General features: G+C 42.2%; 1 protein-coding gene across 4 annotated transcripts in view; it reads right to left on the bottom strand.

Annotated features, from left to right (window-relative positions):
• Nucleotides 1–6,434: 6,434 nt before the first annotated feature.
• The window catches only part of AGK (acylglycerol kinase), a 94,020-nt gene continuing 78,332 nt past the window's right edge, over nucleotides 6,435–22,122 (bottom strand). The window contains exons 12-16 of one of the 4 annotated variants that reach the window (XM_044946968.2): nucleotides 21,848–21,995; nucleotides 21,305–21,399; nucleotides 11,410–11,480; nucleotides 9,165–9,259; nucleotides 6,435–7,844 (exon numbers count right to left, since the gene is read on the bottom strand). In XM_044946968.2, coding sequence (XP_044802903.1) covers nucleotides 7,813–7,844; nucleotides 9,165–9,259; nucleotides 11,410–11,480; nucleotides 21,305–21,399; nucleotides 21,848–21,995 — 441 coding nt within the window. In that variant the 3' untranslated portion in view covers nucleotides 6,435–7,812. Of the gene's footprint in view, nucleotides 7,845–9,164; nucleotides 9,260–11,409; nucleotides 11,481–18,926; nucleotides 19,155–21,304; nucleotides 21,400–21,847; nucleotides 21,996–22,122 lie in introns of those variants that run through there. The other 3 variants (XM_006048145.4, XM_044946969.2, XM_044946970.2) reach the window with 3 other exon arrangements.

Below are 22,122 nucleotides of genomic sequence, written 5' to 3'. Positions count from 1 at the left end.
ATATCCCAGTGTAAGAGTCATAGCAATAAGAGAAACGGAATCTAGTTTTGTTTCTTTAGCTCCTAGGATGAAATTAGTAAGACAGTTGATACATCTCCCTGAATGTCCTGCATCTGGCTCTGCTGTTCTCTCTCTTCAGTGGTAATCATTTAGAAGGCCTAAGGAAAGCTGGGGTTCATCCCAGTGGGCACATGTTTCTTGAACTCATTATGTTCTGTGCTACAGATAACATCTGTGTATATCATATCTGTATATATCTGAACCAAGCTGTATGCAGAGAGGTTGATATAACTATATTTACAGAAAACAGTTTTTACGATTAAAATTCACATTTTAACATGAACACGTGTGCTGCACTCCTTCGCCTGGTCCGAGAACGGTGGTTTGTGATGGGAAGGAGCGGCAGCCGTGGGCGTGAGCAGAACGTATGGTGCTGACCTCACTTAGGGTGACGATGGAGGCTGCGCAGTCTGGATACACTCCAGGTAAGGGAAACCGAAGTTGGGAGTAACCATCCCCATTCCATCAAAAAAGTCAAGACTGCGTGCGTGCTCTCAGTCACATCAGGTGACTTCTGGAGGAGGACTCCACCCAGACCAAAGCCTTTTTGTTTCACATCTTCTTCCTACTAACGTTCACTTTAAAACATTATATACTGAGATGTACACACACATCTTATTTTTAACCTTTTGTGCAGTTACTTATTTTAAGGTAGTATAGAGTCAATTCCTAACACTGCTAGCTCTGTGTTCTAAGCCAGGTTCCTACCTTCCAAGTGACGCGACACATATTACCTAGCTCCTCAGGTGGTGAGAACACAGCTAATCAGTCGTGTGTGTAAAGCGCTGCCACATAGTAATTATAACCATGCATATACATTGGCTGTGGGGTGAAGCAAAAAACTTTATACTAAGCTATGTTTAATATAAACCATCTGCTCTGTTTTGAATAGAAATGCTGTTGGTTTTTCAGTGACATTCATCTGACATAAGGTTTGTACTAAATAGAAGGTGGTGGTGGGGGACTCAGGTTCTCATTGGACCCCTTTGCATTCAGGTCTGGCTGACTTGGGTGAGTCTGTCATAGTTGTGTTAAACATCCTTTATGTGGACCTTATATGGAAGGACAGTGGCAAGAAGGCAGTAGATGATAAGGCAACTGTGTTCTCAGTTAAAAGCCTGAATCAAGAAAACCAAGTTTGAACTAGGACATATTTACATTTAAAAATGAATAAAAACACTAATCTTAATTAAATATCCTTCCCCAATCCTATGTTCCGTTATTTCTATAGAAAAATTAGAATCACTGAATAAACACATACCTGCTGGTAGTCAAGATTCTGTGCTGGTCTTTTGCACTCTATTATACAACCAGCATATGCCAGATTCTCTTGGCTCACGTAGAGGCTGTATTTTCTCAGACCACAGCACCCCCTCCCCGGCACGTTTGGACCTGTCTGCTTTTTGTTTCATTAGTTTTTGCAAAAGTACAGCTTTTAACACCACTCTGAAGAATACAGAGGTAAACAGGTAAGCATTATTTTATGGGCTTTTTAAGCTGCTTGTCAGGGTCTTATCATAACTGCTTTGTAATCCTTTAAGCGTGTTGGTCTTCCCTCTTCACAAGGTCCATGGGTGCAAGTATATGCACTGTCCTAAAACTGATCTGCCTGAGAAGCCTGCCAATTCTTCTTCCCCTTTTCCCTTCTTTTCAGTGCCTTAGGTCTCATCCACCTTATTGCAGTCATTGCCCTCTGGAGTATAAAAACCTCAGGGGCACCAAAGTGATTATAATGACTGGCTAACAAATCTATGGCAAGGCCAGTACTGTCTAGTTCTCTGCTTTCAACAAACTAAAGGATCTAATTAAGCATTTAAGCTGATATATCACTATGATTTTTGATATGACAATGTCACGCAGTTCTTTGAGTTGCAAAGCAGAATCTTTGCTTATTTATCTATTTACATCTATAATGTTAAACACGGTCTCAGCTGTAAATATCATCCTTTGGGAGGAGACAAGATGGCAGTGTAGAAGGGCGTGAGCTCACCTCTTAAGGAAACACCAGAATCACAACTAACTGGAAAACCATCAACAACAAAACACATGCTGGAACCTACCAAAAAGGATGTGCTACATCCAAGGGGGGCACAATCAAGATGAAATCAAATCCCATATGAATTGGGTGGGGACCCACAAACTGGAAAATATACCCCAGAAGTTCTCCCCCAAGAGTGAGTGTTCTGAGCCCCACAAAGGGCTCCCCAGCCTGGAGGTCTGGCGACAGGAGGAGGTGGCTCCAGAGACTCCAGCTTTGAAGGCCAGTGGGGTTTGACTGTAGGAATTCCACTCTTGGAGGGTACAGAGTCTCATATACATGAGGACTCAGGGAAAAAAAGCAGTGATCTCATAAGAGATTAGGCCAGACTTACCTGCTAGGATTGGCGGGTCTCCTGTGGGGGCAGCTGTGGCTCACAAGGGACAAGGACACTGGCTGTGATAGTGCTAGGGAATACTTACTTATTGGTGTGAGCCCTCTTGGATGCCCCCATTTTCTCACCAAGACCCCACCCAACAGCCAGTGCTAGGACACCTCAAGCCAACCAACCACTAGGGCAGGAGCACAGCTCCACTCAGCCTGCTTAAAATCCTGAGAAAACAGCTGCCCAATAAAACAGTCCCTGACACAGCCCTGCCCACCAGAGGGACAAGACCTAGCTCCACCCACCTGTGGGCAAGTACCAGTTCCTCTCACCAGGAAGCCTGCATAAGCCTCTTAGATAGCTGCACCTGCCAGGGGCAGAGAGCAGAAGCAAGAACTACTACCCTACAGCCTGAAGAATGGAAGCCACAATCACAGAAAGTCAGACAAAATTGAGATACCCCAGAAGAACGATTAGGTGAAGTAGAGACTGGCAATCTACCTCAAAGAGAATTCCGAGTAATGATAGTAAAGATGAGCCAAGATCTCAGAAGAGGAATGGAGGCACAGATCAGGAAGATACAAGAAATATCTAACAAAGACCTTGAAGATTTAAAGAACAAAGATGAACAATACAATAACTGAGATGAAAAATACACTAGAAGGAATCAGTGGCAGAATATATGAGGCAGAAGAATAAATGAGCTGGAAGGCAGAATGGTGGAAATCACTGCCATGGATCAGAATAATGAAGAAAAGAATGAGCAAAAATGAGGACAATTTAAGAGATCTTGGGAACATTAAATGCAACAACATTCACCTTATGGGGGTCCCACAGGAGAAGAGAAAGGACCCAAGAAAATATTTAAAGAGATAATAACCGAAAACTTCCCTAACATGGGAAAGGAAACAGTCACTCAAGTCCAGGAAGCACAGAGTCCCAGGCAGGATAAACCCAAGAATGAACATGCCAAGACACATAGTAATCAAATTGACAAAAATTAAAGACAGAAAAACATTAAAATCAACAAGGGAAATGTAACAACATACAAGGGAATTCCCGTAAGGTTAGCAGCCGATTTCTCAGCAGAAACTCTTCAGGCCAAGGGAATGGCACAGTATATATAGAGTGATGAGAGGGAACCTACAACCAGGAATACTCTACCCACCAAGGCTCTTTATTCAGATTTGACAGAGAAATCAAAAGCCTTACAGACAAGCAAAAGCTAAGAGAATTCAGCACCACCAAACCAGCTTTGCAACAAACGCCAAAGGAACTTCTCTAGGCAGAAAAGGCCACAACTAGAAACAAGAAAATTACAAATGGAAAAGCTTACCAGTCAAGGCAAACACACAGTAAAGGTAGGAAACCATCTGTAAATGATTCAAATATTCCAAATATATCAAAACCAGAAATCGTGAGGAGAGCACAAATGCAGGATATTGGATATGCATTAGAAATTAAGACTACCAACTTAAAACAATCATATTTATACATAGACTGCTGTATCAAAACCTCATGGTAATGGCAAAAGGAAAACCTACAATAGATATCAAACACAATACTAAAGTTAGTCATCAAATCACAAGAGAACAGAAGAGGAAGGGAAGCCATAAACAAAGTGCAAAGACTACCCACGGAAATAGAAGAAAACATTTGCAAATAAGCTGAACTACAAGGGATTAATCTTCAAAATTTATAAACAGCTCATGTGACTCCATCGCTCAGTCATGTCTGACTCTTTGTGACCCTGTGGACTGTAGCCCACCAGGCTCCTCTGTCCATGGGATTCTCCAGGCAAGAACACTGGAGTGGATTGCCATTTCCTTCTCCACAAAAAAATGGGCAGAAGACCTAAAAGACAACATGCAGATGACCAAGAAACACCTAAAAAGATGCTTAACATCACTATCAGATCAGATCAGTCGCTCAGTCGTGTCCGACTCTTTGCGACCCCATGAATCGCAGCATGCCAGGCCTCCCTGTCCATCACCAACTCCAGGAGTTCACCCAGACTCATGTCCATCGAGTCAGTGATGCCATCCAGCCATCTCATCCTCTGTCGTCCCCTTCTCCTCCTGCCCCCAATCCCTCCCAGCATCAGAGTCTTTTCCAATGAGTCAACACTTCACATAAGGTGGCCAAAGTACTGGAGTTTCAGCTTCAGCATCATTCCTTCCAAAGAAATCCCAGGGCTGATCTCCTTCAGAATGGACTGGTTGGATCTCCTTGCAGTCCAAGGGACTCCCGAGAGTCTTTTCCAACACCACAGTTCAAAAGCATCAATTCTTCGGTGCTCAGCCTTCTTCACAGTCCAACTCTCACATCCATACATGACCACTGGAAGAACCATAGCCTCGACTAGGTGAACCTTTGTTGGCAAAGTAATGTCTTTGCTTTTGAAAATGCTATCTAGGTTGGTCATAACTTTCCTTACAAGGAGTAAGCGTCTTTTAATTTCATGGCTGCAGTCACCATCTGTAGTGATTTTGGAGCCCAGAAAAATAAAGTCTGACACTGTTTCCACTGTTTCCCAATCTATTTCCCATGAAGTGGTGGGACTGGATGCCATGATCTTCGTTTTCTGAATGTTGAGCTTTAAGCCAACTTTTTCACTCTCCACTTTCACTTTCATCAAGAGGCTTTTGAGTTCCTCTTCACTTTCTGCCATAAGGGTGGTGTCATCTGCATATCTGAGGTTATTGATATTTCTCCCGGCAATCTTGATTCCAGCTTGTGTTTCTTCCAGTCCAGCATTTCTCATGATGTACTCTGCATATAAGTTAAATAAACAGGGTGACAATATACAGCCTTGATGAACTCCTTTTCCTATTTGGAACCAGTCTGTTGTTCCATGTCCATAGAAATGCAAATCAAAACTGTCATGAGACATCACCTCACACCACTGAGAATGGCCACCATTAAAAAGTCTACAAATAATAAATGCTGAAGAGTGTGTGGAGAAAAGGGAGCCCTCCTATACTGTCAGTGGGAATGTAAACTGGTATAGCCACTGTGGAGAACAGTATGGAGGTTCCTTAAGAAACTAGAGTTATCACATGATTCTACAATCCCTTTCTTGGCCGTATATCTGGAGAAAAACGTGGCTGGAAAGGATACACGCAGCCAAGTGTTCACTGCAGTGCTATTTACCACAGCCAAGACATGGAAGCAACCTAAGTGTCTGTGGACAGATGAATAGGTAAAAGAAGATGTGGTACATACAGGAGAATTATTACCCGTTAAAAAGAATAAAATAATACCATTTGCAGCAACATGGATGGACCTGGAGATTATCATACTAAGTGAAATAAGTCAGACAAAGACAAATATCATATGAAATAACTTAAGAAAATACAAATGAACTAATTTACAAAACACAGACCCAAAGAACATACTTACTGTTACCAGCAAGGTGGGTGGGGAGGATAGATTAGGAGTTTGGGCTCAACATGTACACACTGCTATATTTAAAACACTGATGTATAGAACAGTCTTATGGACTCCGTGGGAGAGGGAGAGGGAGGGAAGATTTGGGAGAATGGCACTGAAACATGTAAAATATCATGTATGAAACGAGTTGCCAGTCCAGGTTTGATGCACGATACTGGATGCTTGGGGCTGGTGCACTGGGACGATCCAGAGGGATGGTATGGGGAGGGAGGAGGGTTCAGGATGGGGAACACATGTATACCTGTGGCGGATTCATTTTGATATTTGGCAAAACTAATACAATTATGTAAAGTTTAAAAATAAAATTTAAAAAATAAATAAATAAAACAGAAAACCAACAAGGACCTAATGTTGGTTGGGAACTCTGCTCGACACTCTGTAAAAACCTAATGGAAAAAGAATTGAAAAAAATTGATACACATATCTGCATAAGTGAATCACTTTGCTGTATACCTGAAACAACACTGTATTCAACACTACTATATAAAATAAAAATACAAAAACGAGTTAAACGAAAAAAAAAGTGTTTTTCAATAAATCAACTCAGGATAAAGAGCATTCTAATAAAATGTTAATTTTTAATTTTCAAAAATTTATAATATCAATTGTATTTCAATAATTTATAACATTTATTCTCTTGAGCTAATTGACACTTGAACTAAAAAAAGTTATTTCCATTTATATTTTTTGTTGGCAAGAAGATAGTTCCAATTAAAAAAAAATTCAAGCATAAAAACATTATGATAGCATTCTTTGCAGAAAGTGGTATGGAAATACACATATAAGAAAAAGCGGCATTTTTCAATAACTAAACTACTAGTTTATTTTTGTAAATGGATGATGAGTGTCAAATTGCTATGTATCTCAATTACACTGAAAATGTTTAAAAGAGTGATGTAACAGTTTTAGTTTAAAATATCAATATTTACATGACACTAGAAAGTATGTACTTTGGCAACTAACTTCCCATGAAAAATTTTAGCTGTCAACTTAGAACTGCGAAGGGTTACATGATTTTTCAAAATACTTTTAGGACATACAATGTGTGGACCGCTGCTTTACAAGACTGTCCCAATCAGTTCGGGGTACCTCTCCTAGTAGAACCACCTGGGGAGGGTGGCCCGCCTTTTAAAAAGTGCAGATTCCTGGTCTCCGCCCTCCAAACCGAGTTACTAGATTCGGGATGGGCCCCAACTAAGTCAGTTTTCAACATGCACCCTAGGTGGTTCTTGGGCAAACCAACATTTCAGAAGCAGGACTGCGGGGTGGAGGCGGGGAGGTGGGTGAGGAGTATTTGACAGTATTTCAGCCATGGCTGAAGAGGGACACACCTCCCCCTCTGTTTTTTGCTTGGGCAGAGTAAACTGAAAGAAGCGGAGTCGGAGCTCACCAAGTCGCAGCACCCGTGGAAGGGCCTGCGAACAGGCAGAGTGGCAGGAAAGCAGGTGGCTTGCTTCCCTGGAAGCCCCAAGGCGGCCGCAGGACCAGCGCAAAGGAGGATCCTGCTCCCCACCAGGGGGCGCTGTCGAGGTCGAGCCCTTCTCTGGCCACTGCGGGTGGGGATTTCCTGGAACTAGTCTTAGGAAAAGCGGTCTTCAGGAGGGACCGGGCCAACACAGCGGAGTCGAGCATGCGCTGCTGGGAAGCTGGCTGCAAAGCTGGGAAGCACTGAGAGGCGGACGGGGGTTAGGGGGTGGGAGGGGTGCTACTTGCCGTGAACCGGCCCTTGGGGGTCCTCTGACAACACTGCGGGGGACAGAGGAGGCCTCGGTTCCCTTTTGGTCCTGGGGTGGCCTAAAGTGCAGTCTCGGGCACCCACGTGCCGCCCGCTCACTGGGCCGGGCTCTGCAGCAGCTGCTCCCTCTTGCGAGGGTCACAGAAGAACTGCAGTTTCCGGGGGAGCAGCTTCACCTCCACGGGCATCGCTTCGTACTCCTCACTGTCGATGCTGAAGGCGCCCCCTGTGCCCTGTATGGAGGAGGGGTGGAGGGGTGGGGGAAGAGGACTCTCAGAACAGCTGTTCCCACAGCTGGCTGGGATTCGTCATCACTCTGAGCATCTGGGCAGGTTGTTAGGGAAAACCGCATCCTCTCTGAAGATTTAGCTTAATGTTCTTTAAAAAGAGATTTCAGTGCCTGTATCAGACACAGGGCTGGTTCTGCAAATAGGGGGGCTTCCCTCATAGCTCGGTTGGTAAAGAATCCACCTGCAATGTTGGAGTCCTGGACTCAATCCCTGGGTTGGGAAGATCCCCTGGAGAAGAGAAAGGCTACCCACTCCAGTATTCTGGCCGAAAGGATTCCATGGACTGTATAGTAATTCCATAGACTGTATAGTCCATGGGGTTGCAAAGAGTCAGACACGACTGAGTGACTTTCAGCTTACTTCACCACCATGAAAAAGGTTTAAGTGGCCTCTGCCTCCTCCCAGAGTATTTTGGGATTTGTGAAACAAGGTTATCATTTTTAAATGCTTATTGAAAGACGGGGTCCTGTCATATCTTTAAGGAATTCATATAAGATTTGTATGTCCTTCTCGGCCCTAATCTTGCCCAAATGAAAGGTGAGCAACACAGCCAGTTCTCTTAGGAAAGCCATTACAGCCACTTGATTATTTTCATAATAATCAAGTTCTTTAGGACTTGCTTACCTTTACACAGCACCATTAGTATTACAAATTCTAGAAAACCCTTCCATAACTCATGTGTTTAATTCAACATGTGCTGTGTTGAAACTATGGTAGCAGCCACTGTGGGGACACCTTCTGTTTTACCTACAGTCCTTTTTGACTACCTCAGTTTAACATCCAAGTCTTCAGAGGCCATCTGTAGTAACTTTTTTTCCCCACTTAGAGGTTATTCCACATAGCTTGGCATTTCCCAGTACAGAAAAATTTACTGCCATCCTGAAAACACTTCCAGATCGTTTTTTAAAAATGTGAAGCTAGAATTCACTATGAACATTTGCAAACTGGAGAATTCTGTGGGTTGTTATAGTGACCATTCGCATAATTTACATTCAGAAAAATAAAAGCTCAGGAAACTGATGGATCACTTTACAGAACCTTGGCTTGACAACACTGGAAGTCTTCAGGAGCCAAACTCTAAACTTGTGATTCAGAAGGGGCTTTTCTGCCATCTTTTCAGGCCTCCCTTAATATAACCCAGAGCCTGGCACAGCACACAGCACGTATGAGGTACCTAAGGAACAGTCTGTTAATAGGAAGGAGGGAGAAAAAACAGAAAGGAAGACCAAAGAGGAAAAGACCAGAAGCTGTGGGGCCACTCACCCCTGCTCACCTCTGGAAGCAGCAGAGTGCAGCGGCTGGCTTGGAGACACTCGGTGCCCTCAACATGCAGCTTGGGGTCTCTCACCTTTTTACTTCTGTTGGTGCAGGAAAAAGCAACCTTGGAAACCAGTGCTGGCAACTGCATTCGACTGCCAGAACAAAGCAAGTTCTGCACGTCTTTGAGTAAAGTCAAATACATGGACTCACGGTCTCTTGAACCATGGGGTTCTGTGAATAATTCTTCCCCCAGTGCTTCTTGCTTAGCGTTGAGATACATTCTAGATTGAGAAGGTTTATTTATTGCAGAGAACTGTGCATGAAGACTGATTTTTCTCTCAACTGATTTTAAGTAGTTCCATGTATACCTAATTCTTGGGCTATTTAAAAATCCCAAGTTTAAAAACTGGAATGAAATGAAATACTTTAGAAAAAGTACTAAACTTTTGATATTTGGTACTTCTTGTGAGTCTATTACTTGAAAGAGAAAATTTTTTATTCTAATTTAAACTGGATGGATTTATATGAACAACCAACCTTAGCAGCTTTTGTATGATTCTCCGTATTGATATAAACAGTCTACTTAGAATACTGCATTTTGACCTTGACTACATGGCTTTGAAATAAAACTATTAGCCTCTCTATACACACTCAACCTCATGTATATATACCCTGCAGCTAGTCAGTCAGTGGGAAATGGGTAAAAGCTAAATCTAAGAAAATTAGTCCATCTTTATCACTAATTGCTGGAGAAGGGATAGGCTACCCACTCCAATATTCTTGGGCTTCCCTGGTGGCTCAGCTGGTAAAGAATCCACCTGCAATGCAGGAGACCTGGGTTCAAACCCTGGGTTGGGAAGGTCCCCTGGAGAAGGGAAAGGCTACCCACTCCAGTATTCTGGCCTGGAGAATTCCATGGACTGTATAGTCCATGGGGTTGCAAAGAGTCGGACATGACTGAGCGACTTCCACTTCACTTTATCATTAATTAACAACAGTAATTCTTTCGATTAAACATCATCGGTTTTCTAAAGCAACTTTACAGTGTTCTAATCAGATACTCAAAGGAAGCTGACTTGATTTCATTTCCCGTAGAGACCAAAAGGAAACTATGTCTGCTGCTACAGACGATGACAGCAACCATGTGCACCATAATGACTTTGTCTAATTTAAGCAATACCATCAGTTTTTCCTTCTGGTTTTGGATGTCAGCATTATGAAGGAGATTCGAATATAGCTGGCCCCACAGGCTTGTGGGACACTGTGTAGCTTCTGGACCCTTCCTAGGAGAAGACAGACTTTTCCCTTTCTCCCTTTTACTATAGTTACAGCAAGTAAATCAAAGGCTGCAGAAACAGCTATTCAGCCTCTGAAGAACTGGTACCCAAGGCGAGACCAACACAAACTGAGCAAAGACACTGTGCTGCCGGTGCTGGCACAGAGACTGAGGTAGCCATGGAGACCCGGCCGCTGCAGCAGCAATGTCTAACCCTTACGCGGGCGCGAGAGGGAGCTCTGAGACAGAGTTCAGGAAAAAATGGAGCAGATTCCAGTTGGCATGGTAACACACAGCCTTCTCAGTCGCTCTGAAGTCTGGCAGAAGGCTGAGAGCATCCTTAACCAATAAAACTGGCAGAGGTACGGCTTAACAAATCAGACAGGACTTGGGAGGGTATTTTGTAGTGGAAAAGGGAAAAAAAAAAGTCTGGAAAATGTCCAAGGTACTCAATACCTTTTCATTAATGCCCTGGGAAGAGGCAGGGTGAGCTGACATGAATGGTAACTGATGGTACTTCACGCTGATAAAAGACTTTGCCCTCACAGTCCCTCATATGAGACTCAAAAACAACCCTGAGAGAGAGAAGCAATTATGTTATTCCACTCCAGGATTCAGGGAAGGTAAAGGATCATGAGGCCAGTGAGTGGCAAAGTCAAGATTTGTATCCAGTAGTTCAGACCCTGAGGCCAAAATTCTGGCCAGGATACCATGTTACACTGACTCCTGTCATTTCAGTCAAAAGACCAAGACAGTTCCCAAACTCTGATCTTCCCAAAATGCAAGGGGAAGGCCAAACTAGGAGACATGCACTAAGCATGCCAACCCAAAAAACAAAAGGGTGCTACAGTTCCCAAACCATGCAAGTCTTCAGTGAGATCTCTGCTTGGACTTTGTGGGTGCTCGGATTGGTAAAGTCTGAAAACACAAACCACTTAAAGCCTCACTGCCTACAAACCCCAGTCCACTTACCCTATACTGATGAAGTCTCCTTTGCTGACGGTGTTGGGTTCCATGCAGATGTTCATAAAGTCTTCTTTGCTCTGAAAAGTTAGGAAAACTAATGTTAATGCTCTGAATTTTGGCCTATGGACCCTGTTGCCCTCTTAGCCTTGGAGGGTCGTGGTTGGAGCTGTGTATTACAGAAGGGACTTGACTTTGAATGACTTAATCCTGAGTATATTTTCAGTCCTTCTTTCCTTTTACATTAAGACCTTTATTGAGGCATAATTTACATACCATAAAATTCATTTCTGTTGCTTGCTTTTTTTTTTTCTTTACTTTATACATAAGCTAGGTAAAAACTCAGGTTTGGAGGTTGGTCAAGTTCTGTTGCTTGCTGATAATCACAACTGTTACAGTCTCGGGGGTCCCCTCCCTGGCAAGCCTCTCTCCCAGCAAGTCTCCATCCTCACTGTACGTCAGCAGCACACCATACCAGCTTGATCAGCTTCTTGGTGTGGAGAAGTATCTGGATTTTTTTTTTTAACTCTCTATATGCAAACTTAGTGAATGGCCAGAGTTGAAGAGCAGCAATCCATTTATGCCATGGAATGGAAGTGTTTTTAATGGAGGAGTTGTGGGTTTGATCCCTGCCTGGGAAATCCCATGGACAGAGGAACCTGGCAGGCTACAGTCCAAGGGGTCACAAAAAGAGTGGGACATGACTCAGTGACTAAACAACAACAAATGTTTTTAAAACACTGCATTCCCAACCACAGAATGTTCTGGAAGAACTAAGCTACAAGGAAGTGGCTGTAAAAAAACAGACTTGGTTCTTTGGCCACCCCCGAAATTTACTACCAGTTGGTAGCGAGCAATACAATCTGGCCCTCTATAAATCAATCCCAATCCTTCTGGGTCTGCTTCAAATAGAATTTTGTTCTTTTTGGAAAGGTTCAAAATTCATAGCCCCAGGGTCATCCCCAGGCCTCTGCAAGCTGTCAGCCTTTGCCCAAGATTAAAGGGCTCAACCAAAGCACAACTTTAACATCTCAACCAGGAATTACAAAACACAGAGGGATAACTCTGCTCTAAGGTCACCTCTTACTAAACGACTTATTGTCATCTTTGTACCATGAACTTTTCTAAGTGCTAGGGTCCCCTCAATGAACCAGAAACACGAACATTTCTGCCTACAAGGAACCTACATTCTACCGGAGGCAGTGAAGGGATGAACAAAACACAACCATAATAAAGTAATAAATGATCACAAATATTAGAAGTATGCTAGAGTATGCTAGTATAAAAATAGTAAGCTGGAGAGTATGTGCATTAGCATAAGTGGTATAGAGTATATTAGAAATATTATGAGTACATTATAAAAGTGAGATAAAAGGTGATATTGGTGGCATTTTTAAAGAGGAGTCCGGTATGCCTCATTGACGAGGTAACCTGTAAGCAGACACCTGAAAAAGGTGCAGGAACTGTGGAAACCCAGGGCAAGCTTTCTGTCACCAGAGTGGCTGTTAAATTCAGACTCGGCCCCATTCTCAGCGCTTACAGTTCAATAATCTGGGGTGGGTCCCGAGAACCTTCATTGTTAAAAGGTCCCAAGCGATGCTCCTGCTGCTGATCTAAGGCCCACACTTTGAGAACCACTGGTCTAGGGACGCGCAGTCCACACAAAGGATACTGGCAGGGCAGGGGCCTTCGGTGGGAGCAGGTGTGACATGGGAAACAACAGCATGGAGCTGGCACGGCCGGAGCAGAGTGGGAAAAGGAGACAAGAGGAGGAGAAATCAGAGAGGACAGACACTGGACAGCCCTGCAAGGAAGCTGGCCATTAGGCTGAGCGCAGCAAAAAGCCACTGGAAGGTCTTAAGCAGAGAAATATGATGTGCTTTTTGTTTTTTTTAAGGATCTCTCTGGATACTGTGTCTAGAGGAGAGTGAAAGGGGAAGGGAGACCACTTAGGGACCTATTGTAATAATTGGGCTAAAATACGACCTTGGCTTGGAACAGTTGGCAGGGGAGACTGTGACGTGCTGGCAATATTCATTAACAGAAGGCACGGCCACTAGGATTTCCCCAGAGGTTTCAGGTGTGGACAAGGAGTATCTAAGATGTTTGGCCTGAACAACTAGAAGAATGGAATGACAATCAGCTGTGCTGGAGGAAGAGTGAGAATAAGGCAGTTTTCAAGGGGTGGGAGGGAAGCTCAGGAGCTCAGGACATGCCAAGACTGAAATGTATATGAGACATCAAAAGGGGTAAGTGGATATATATATGAGTCTAGGATTTGACTTTTGTAAAGCGTGCAAGTGTGGAAATCAATGTATTGTAATACAACAGATTCAGTGAGAAAGCCTTATCTCAGTAGTGGCTGAAAAGGTACTTGATAAAATTATATAACCACTCATGATAAAAACTCTTGGCAAACTAAGATAGGAATGGAAGGGAACTTCCTTAATCTGATAAAGGCTATCTATTTAAAAAAAAAAATCATCAAATTCAAGAATGAAGCAGTAAAGCCTTTTTATCTAAATTAGGAATGAGACAAGGACTCCTGCCAATACTGCTTCTGTTTAACCCAGTACTGAGGTCCTAGCCAACGTGACAAGGCAAAAGGTTATAAAGTTAAGTATTTGAAAGGAAAAAAATCATATCAAATGCACCATTTGCAGTTGGCATGACTGAACCTATTGAAAATCTAAAGGAATCCATAAACATGATAAGAATTGTAGGTTGCTGGTACAGCATCAATATAAAAAAATCAATTACATGACCATCTACTAAATCAGTTAAAAAATGACATTTTAAAAGACACTATTTACAACAATGTCAAAAATTAAGATAACCAGGAATCTACTCAGCAAGACAAAATGTTAAAGAAAATCATAAAACTTCACTGAAAGACATTAAAAGCCTAAATAAATGAAGAGATATGCCATGTTTATATGACAGAAGAGTCAATGTTGTAGAAAATGTCATTTCTCCTCGAATTGATCTACAGGTTCAATGGAATCCTGATCAATTTTATAACAGATATTTATGTAGAACTTAAACATTCTAAGAGATTTATTGAAGTCAAAGAGCCAAGAATAGCCAAGAAACCCTTTAAGAAGAAAAACAGAGGGACTTACTCTAAAACTAATAATTAAGACAAGCATAGTACTAGTACAAATACAGAAAAATAAAGCAACAGAGTAGACTTAGGAACACCTCTATGTATACAAATGCTTGATGTATGACAGGTTTACTGCAGATCAGTGGGAGAGGGGGAGGGGTGGGGCACATTTCAATAAATGATGCTTGGACAACTGGCTTTCTATATGGAAGGAAGATAAAATTAGAGCTTCACCCTCTATCATTACCGTAACATTGAATGGTTTGCCTTGGAAACAAACAGAGATCATTCTGTCATTTTTGAGACTATATCCAAGTACTGCATTTTGGACTCTTTTTGTTGACTATGATGGCTACTCCATTTCTTCTAAGGGATTCCTGCCCACAGGAGTAGATATAATGGTCATCTGAGTTAAATTCACCCATTCCAGTCCATCTTCGTTCACTGATTCCTAGAATGTCGATGTTCACTCTTATCATCTCCTGTTTGACCACTTCCAATTTGCCTTGATTCATGGACCTAACATTCCAGGTTCCTATGCAATATTGCTCTTTACAGCATTGAACCCTGCTTCCATCACCAGGTCATTCACAACTGGGTGTTGTTTTTGCTTTGGCTCCATCCCTTCATTCTTTCTGGAGTTATTTCTCCACTGATCTCCAGTAGCATATTGGGCACCTACCAACCTGGGGAATACATCTTTCAGTATCTTATCTTTTTGCCTTTTCATACTGTTCATGAGGTTCTCAAGGCAAGAATACTGAAGTGGTTTGCCATTCCCTTCTCCAGTGGACCACATTCTGTCAGACCTCTCCACTATGACCCGCTGTCTTGGGTGGCCCCACATGGCATGGCTTAGTTTCATGAGTTAGACAAGGCTGTGGTCCGTGTGATCAGATTGGCTAGGTGTCTGTGATTGTAGTTTCAGTCTGTCTGCCTTCTGATCCCCTCTCTCAGTGTCTACCGTCTTACTTGGGTTTCTCTTACCTTGGACGTGGGGTCTCTCTTCACGGCTGCTCCAGCAAAGTGCAGCTGCTGCTCCTTACCTCTGATGTTCATTTCCAAGGCAAACCATTCAATATCACGGTAATTCAAGTCTATGCCCCAACCAGTAATGCTGAAGAAGCTGAAGTTGAACAGTTCTATGAAGACCTACAAGATCTCCTAGAGCGAACATCCAAAAAAGATGTCCTTTTCATTATAGGGGACTGGAATGCAAAAGTAGGAAGTCAAGAAACACCTGGAGTAACAGGCAAATTTGGCCTTGGAGTACAGAATGAAGCAGGGCAAAGGCTAATAGAGTTCTGCCAAGAGAACACACTGCTGCTAAGTCACTTCAATCGTGCCCAACTCTGTGTGACTCCATAGATGGCAGCCCACCAGGCTCCCCCGTCCCTGGGATTCTCCAGGCAAGAATACAGGAGTGGGTTGCCATTTCCTTCTACAATGCATGAAAGTGAAAAGTGAAGGTGAAGTCACTCAGTCGTGCCCAACTCTTAGCGACCCCATGGACTGCAGCCTACCAGGCTCCTCCATCCATGGGATTTTCCAGGCAAGAGTACTGGAGTGGGGTGCCACTGCCTTCTCCAGAGAATGCACTAGTCATAGCAAATACCCTCTTCCAACAACGTAAGAGAAGACTCTACACATGGACATCACCAGATGGTTGACACTGAAATCAGACTGATTATATTCTTTGCAGCCAAAGATGGAGAAGCTCTATACAGTCAGCAAAAACAAGACCAGGAGCTGACTGTGGCTCAGATCATGAACTCCTTATTGCCAAATTCAGACTGAAATTGAAGAAAGTGGAGAAAACCACTAGACCACTAAACCACTGTATGACTATACAGTGGAAGTGAGAAATAGATTTAAGGGACTAGATCTGATAGACAGAGTGCCTGATGAACTATGGACGGAGGTTTGTGACATTGTACAGGAGACAGGAATCAAGACCATTCCCAAGAAAAAGAAATGCAAAAAAGAAAAATAGCTGTCTGAGGAGGCCTTACAAATACCTGTGAAAAGAAAGGAAGTGAAAAGCAAAGGAGAAAAGCAAAGATATAGCCATTTGAATGCAGAGTTCCAAAGAATAGCAAGGAGAAATAAGAAAGCCTTCCTCAGCGACCAATGCAAAGAAATAGAGGAAAACAACAGAATGAGAAAGACTAGAGATCTCTTCAAGAAAATTAGAGATACCAAGGGAACATTTCATGCAAAGATGGGCTTGATAAAGGACAGAAATGGTATGGACCTAACAGAAGCAGAAGATATTAAGAAGAAGTGGCAAGAATACAGAGAAGAACTGTACAAAAACGATCTTCACGACCCAGATAATCACGATGGTGTGATCACTCACCTAGAGCCAGACATCCTGGAATGTGAAGTCAAGTGGACCTTAGGAAGCATCACTACGAACAAAGCTAGTGGAGGTGATGGAATTCCAGTTGAGCTATTTCAAATCCTGAAAGATGACGCTGTGCAAGTGCTGCACTCAATATGCCAACAAATTTGGAAAACTCAGCAGTGGCCACAGGACTGGAAAAGGTCCGATTTCATTCCAATCCAGAAGAAAGGCAATGCCAAAGAATGCTCAAACTACCGCACAATTGCACTCATCTCACACGCTAGTAAAGTAATGCTTAAAATTCTCCAAGCCAGGCTTCAGCAATATGTGAACCGTGAACTTCCTGATGTTCATGCTGGATTTAGAAAAGGCAGAGGAACCAGAGATCAAATTGCCAACATCTGCTGGATCATGGAAAAAGCAAGAGAGTTCCAGAAAAATATCTATTTCTGCTTTATTGACTATGCCAAAGCCTTTGACTATGTGGATCACAATAAACTGTGGAAAACTCTGAAAGAGATGGGAATACCAGATCACCTGACCTGCCTCTTGAGAAACCTGTATGCAGGTCAGGAAGCAACAGTTAGAACTGGACATGGAACAACAGACTGGTTCCAAATAGGAAAAGGAGTACGTCAAGGCTGTATATTGTCACCCTGTTTATTTAACTTATATGCAGAATACATCATGAGAAACGCTGGACTGGATGAAGCACAAGCTGGAATCAAGATTGCCGGGAGAAATGTCAATAACCTCAGATATGCAGATGACACCACCCTTATGGCAGAAACTGAAGAGGAACTAAAAAGCCTCTTGATGAAAGTGAAAGAGGAAAGTGAAAAAGTTGGCTTAAAGCTCAACATTCAGAAAACAAAGATCATGGCATCTGGTCCCATCACTTCTGGCAAATAGATGGGGAAACAGTGGAAACAGTGGCTGACTTCATTTTTCTGGGCTCCAAAATCACTGCAGATGGTGATTGAAGCCATGAAATTAAAAGATGCTTACTTCTTGGAAGGAAAGTTATTACCAACGTAGACAGCATATTAAAAAGCAGAGACATTACTTTGCTAACAAAGGTCCGTCTAGTCAAGGCTATTGTTTTTCCAGTAGTCATGTATGGATGTGAGAGCTGGACTATAAAGAAAGCTGAGCACCAAAGAATTGATGCTTTTGAACTGAGGTGTTGGAGAAGACTCTTGAGAGTCCCTTGGACTACAAGGAGATCCAACCACTCCATCCTAAAGGAGATCAGTCCTAGGTGTTCATTGGAAAGACTGATGTTGAAACTGAAACTCCAATACTTTGGCCACCTGATGTGAAGAGCTGACTCATTGGAAAAGACTCTGATGCTGGGAATGATTGAGGGCAGGAGGAGAAGGGGACGACAGAGGATGAGATGGTTGGATGGCATCACCGACTCGATGGACATGGGTTTGGGTGGACTCCAGGAGTTGGTGATGGACAGGGAGGACTGGCGTGCTGTGGTTCATGGGGTCGCAAAGAGTCGGACACAACTGAGCAACTGAACTGAACTGAACTCTATCATTCACAAAATTCAATTAGAAGTGGGAGTATTTCTTTGTAACATATATATGGAATCATTTGATGCAAATCATATTACCTGGTTTTTCATTTAAATATACAACGAACATCTTTCCATGCTGGTAGAGAAACTTTTAAATACATTTAAATACATGTACCAAAATCTATTGGAATAGGAAGTAGTAAAACCCACTCCAGTATTCAAATTCCATGGACAGAGGAGCCTGGGGGCTACAATCCATGGGGTTGCACAGAGTTGGACATGACTGAGCAACTAAACGCATCAAAATCTATTTAATCAGTTGCCTGATTAGTTTTGTTTCATGTATTTTGCAATGATAAATACAGTGAACACAGCTCTGCAAAAGATCCTAATTTTCAAACATTCTACACCCCTAAAGCTTCTTTCAGACTCTGAATGGACTTTTTCTTTTTAAATGATAAATGAACATTTTGAGCTACTACATGGCAGCTTTATTGTCTTTGAATATTTTATTGCATTAGCTTTTATTTTTACAAAGAGGTTTTGGAATAAAAGAAAATGAATGCGCTGCTGCCAGTGATAAGCAGCACAGGATCATATACTTTTAATAATTGGCACAAAGATAAAAAGCTTTCGGCATTCTGAATGCAGCTAATCTCGAGCCACAATCACCTGCTTGCTGAACTCGATCCATTCACTGGTATTCAATCATCAGAGCAAAGAAAAAGGTTAAAGAACACGAACAAAACACTGGAAATACATATCATCAGAGACTGGGAATAAAGGAAATGCATAATTAGAAATCTTATCTTTCTTTTTAACAGAGTATTTTTTAACCTTAATACATTCACTGCCACCAACATTTCCAGAATCCCATTATGTAAGAAATAAGGGATTGTCTTGTCTTTATATATCATCTGATTATTTTTGATGGATACATTTTTAGAAATATGCTAACAGGGCCAGTGGTGTGCTTGTATTTCAGCTGCTTCATATATACTGCCACAATGCCGTGGAGAAAGGGTGTTCCGAGCCCTCTTCCCTCCAGTAATACCTGACAGCCCATTTCCCCACCCACACTGGAAACTAGCATGATTTTTAATTTACGGCCGTTCAATATTTATGATTTTAATTTGTATTTCTTTGACATTAAGCATTTTTTCTTTACTTATGAAATTAAGATAGATATTATATCCACCTGATAGTACAGTTATGAATACATGCGCTGACACTATGTAAAATTCTTTTTTACATAGTGCTTATCATGTAGTAAATATCAGCGATTTTTTATGTTTACTTCCTTTGTGAATTTCTATTTTTGTCCTCTGCCTGTTGTTTATATGAATCCTTTGTCCATCTCTTATTGATTAGTATAACAGTTTAGTATAAAGGAAAGCTATTAATTCTGGGTCTATCATATCATAATATTTTCCCCAATTTTCACAAAAATTTTTATTTCTTTTTTATTAGAAGTATACAAATGCGTCAATATGACTTTTGCCTCAGGTGGCAGGTTTAGTCTTGTCCTCCCAAGTTTATATTGATAATCACTTAAGATTTCACTCTAGTACTTTCATAGTTTTGGGTTTTTTTACATTTAACCTTTTAATCTAACTGGAATCAATCTAGAAAGTTAAAAGAGCTATGTGGTCCAAATGTTATACAACAGACATGCATTAGTTTTACACTCTGAATATTAATACTGGAATCAAGCTTCCCACTGCACCTCTCCCCCTTACTCACCATACTACATCCATACATTCAATTCCATGTGCCAATTTTCAGATTGACCAGGTCAATTGTGAACATACTACTTTGATTTACTTAAAAGCTAAACATAGTATTGGTCCATGGTTAAGAACAACCTTCCTGCTGGCATCTTCATTAACATAAACTACTAAGGTTTCCTCTAGACCAGGGGTCAGTAAACCTTTACTGTGGACGGTCAGAGAGTAAAAGTTTTAGGCTTTGGGGCCATTCAGTCTCTGTCACAATGCCTCAGCTCTGCTACTGCAGCACAGGAGTGGCCACAGACAACACGGATATGGATGAACACAGCCCTGTTCCAGTAAAACTTTACTTATGGATGTTGAAACTTGAGTTCGTATAACTTTTCACCTATCACAAAATATAATTCCTTTTTTGACTTTATTCCAACCATTTAAAAACTTAAAATCAATTCCTGGCTTGCAGGCTGTAGTAAAACAGGGAGCAGACCAGTTTGCTAACCTCTGATTTATTTCAGAATATTTTTTAGCGTTGTTGTCCGTATCAGCACTCTCCAGGAGAACTCTGCACTGTAGAAATATTTTATATTTGTGCTTTTCAATATGGTAGCTACTAGCCACATATGGCACATGACACATAGCAGGAGAAATGAGTTTTAAATTTTATTTTGTAATTAATTTAAACAGCTACCTGTGACTAGTGGCTACTATATTGGACAATCCATGTCAATAGATTGGACTCAAAATATGTAAATACAGATATTTGTGTGTGTGTGTATATATATAGAGAGAGAGAGTTTTCTTCCCTGGAGATCTAAATCTATATATTTAATACAGTTACAAAAATAACAGATGTTTACTCAAGTAAAAGTTCTGCAACTTGTGATTCCTATGACAAACAGGAGTAGACTAACTCCACTGCTAAAGGCCCTTTGCCCTTAGTTCTCTCAAGGCACAAAGCTTGGTGACAGATACTTGACCAGAGCCCCATAAGCTTTTAGGCACTTCACTCAGCTGTTTCTTCTCATGCTATTATTCCTCAAAGGTATCCCACATCCTCTTGTTCCTGAGCCCTCTCTCCCCACAGAGTAAAAAGAAAAACACCAAGTTACTAGAAGAGTGTGCAGCCTTTGTAGCCTCTGTCACTTTTCCGAAATGCTTTTCTAATTAAAAAAAAAAAAAAAAGGCACACTTACTGCCAGGTCAAGCTGACTGTTCCGGGTTGTGATGGACAGTTCAAGGGTGGACAAGTGCACTTCCTTCCAGACCTCTGGGTTCACCTCTTGCAGGGCTGTGTGAATGCATCCGATACGAGTCAGTTATCTCCCACGAACATTTCAGCACTGCCACCTGCGGCCAGCTGCCAGCGGCTCAGATGGCCTCCCAAGCCCGTCTGTGGATTCCCAGGCTTAATTTTCTTTATCTCATAGTTTTTATACACGGGATAAAGAGCCAGGTTCAAAATGGAATCTCTAGGCCTGAGACAACCCAACAAAAGCAGCTACAGTAACATAAAGGCTAGCGAGAGAAAGAGGGAGTCGCTGGGAGTTAGGAATGACACAGGCTGCTGTTCCCATTCATGGGACCTTGCTGCTGCTGGTCTGGGCCTGCGCTGTGCACACCGAGGGCTGAGTTCAGGCTTCCCCCACTCTGGGAGGGTCTGACACTGGGGTGGGGTCTGCCTCAGGCAGTCCTAAGCTGCCCAGGACTTTCCAACCTCCAGTCCCCAGGCTCCTCACCTCCCTGTGGTTGTGCCCAGTAGGACGCGAGCCTCCGTAATATTCTCCTATACAAGGAGGGCCGGGGCGGGGTCTCTTCTGCTCCACTGGGAGGTCTCTCTGTAGGTCCCGTGTACGAGATCGAGGCTTGATGAGTCTGAGGCCACTCCTTTCAATGAAGGGAAAAAAATGTTTATTATGCAACACAATTACAAACTCTTGGAGCTTCTCAATATGAACCAGCATAGAATCACACCGTAAGAAATTTACCATTCATTTAGAGATGGTGACACACA

The sequence above is a fragment of the Bubalus bubalis genome, chromosome 8 (genome assembly GCF_019923935.1).
Source record: "Bubalus bubalis isolate 160015118507 breed Murrah chromosome 8, NDDB_SH_1, whole genome shotgun sequence".
Taxonomy (NCBI): domain Eukaryota; kingdom Metazoa; phylum Chordata; class Mammalia; order Artiodactyla; family Bovidae; genus Bubalus; species Bubalus bubalis.
The sequence above is the reverse complement of the archived record's forward strand: the minus strand, read 5'-3'. Positions and strand labels throughout refer to the sequence as shown.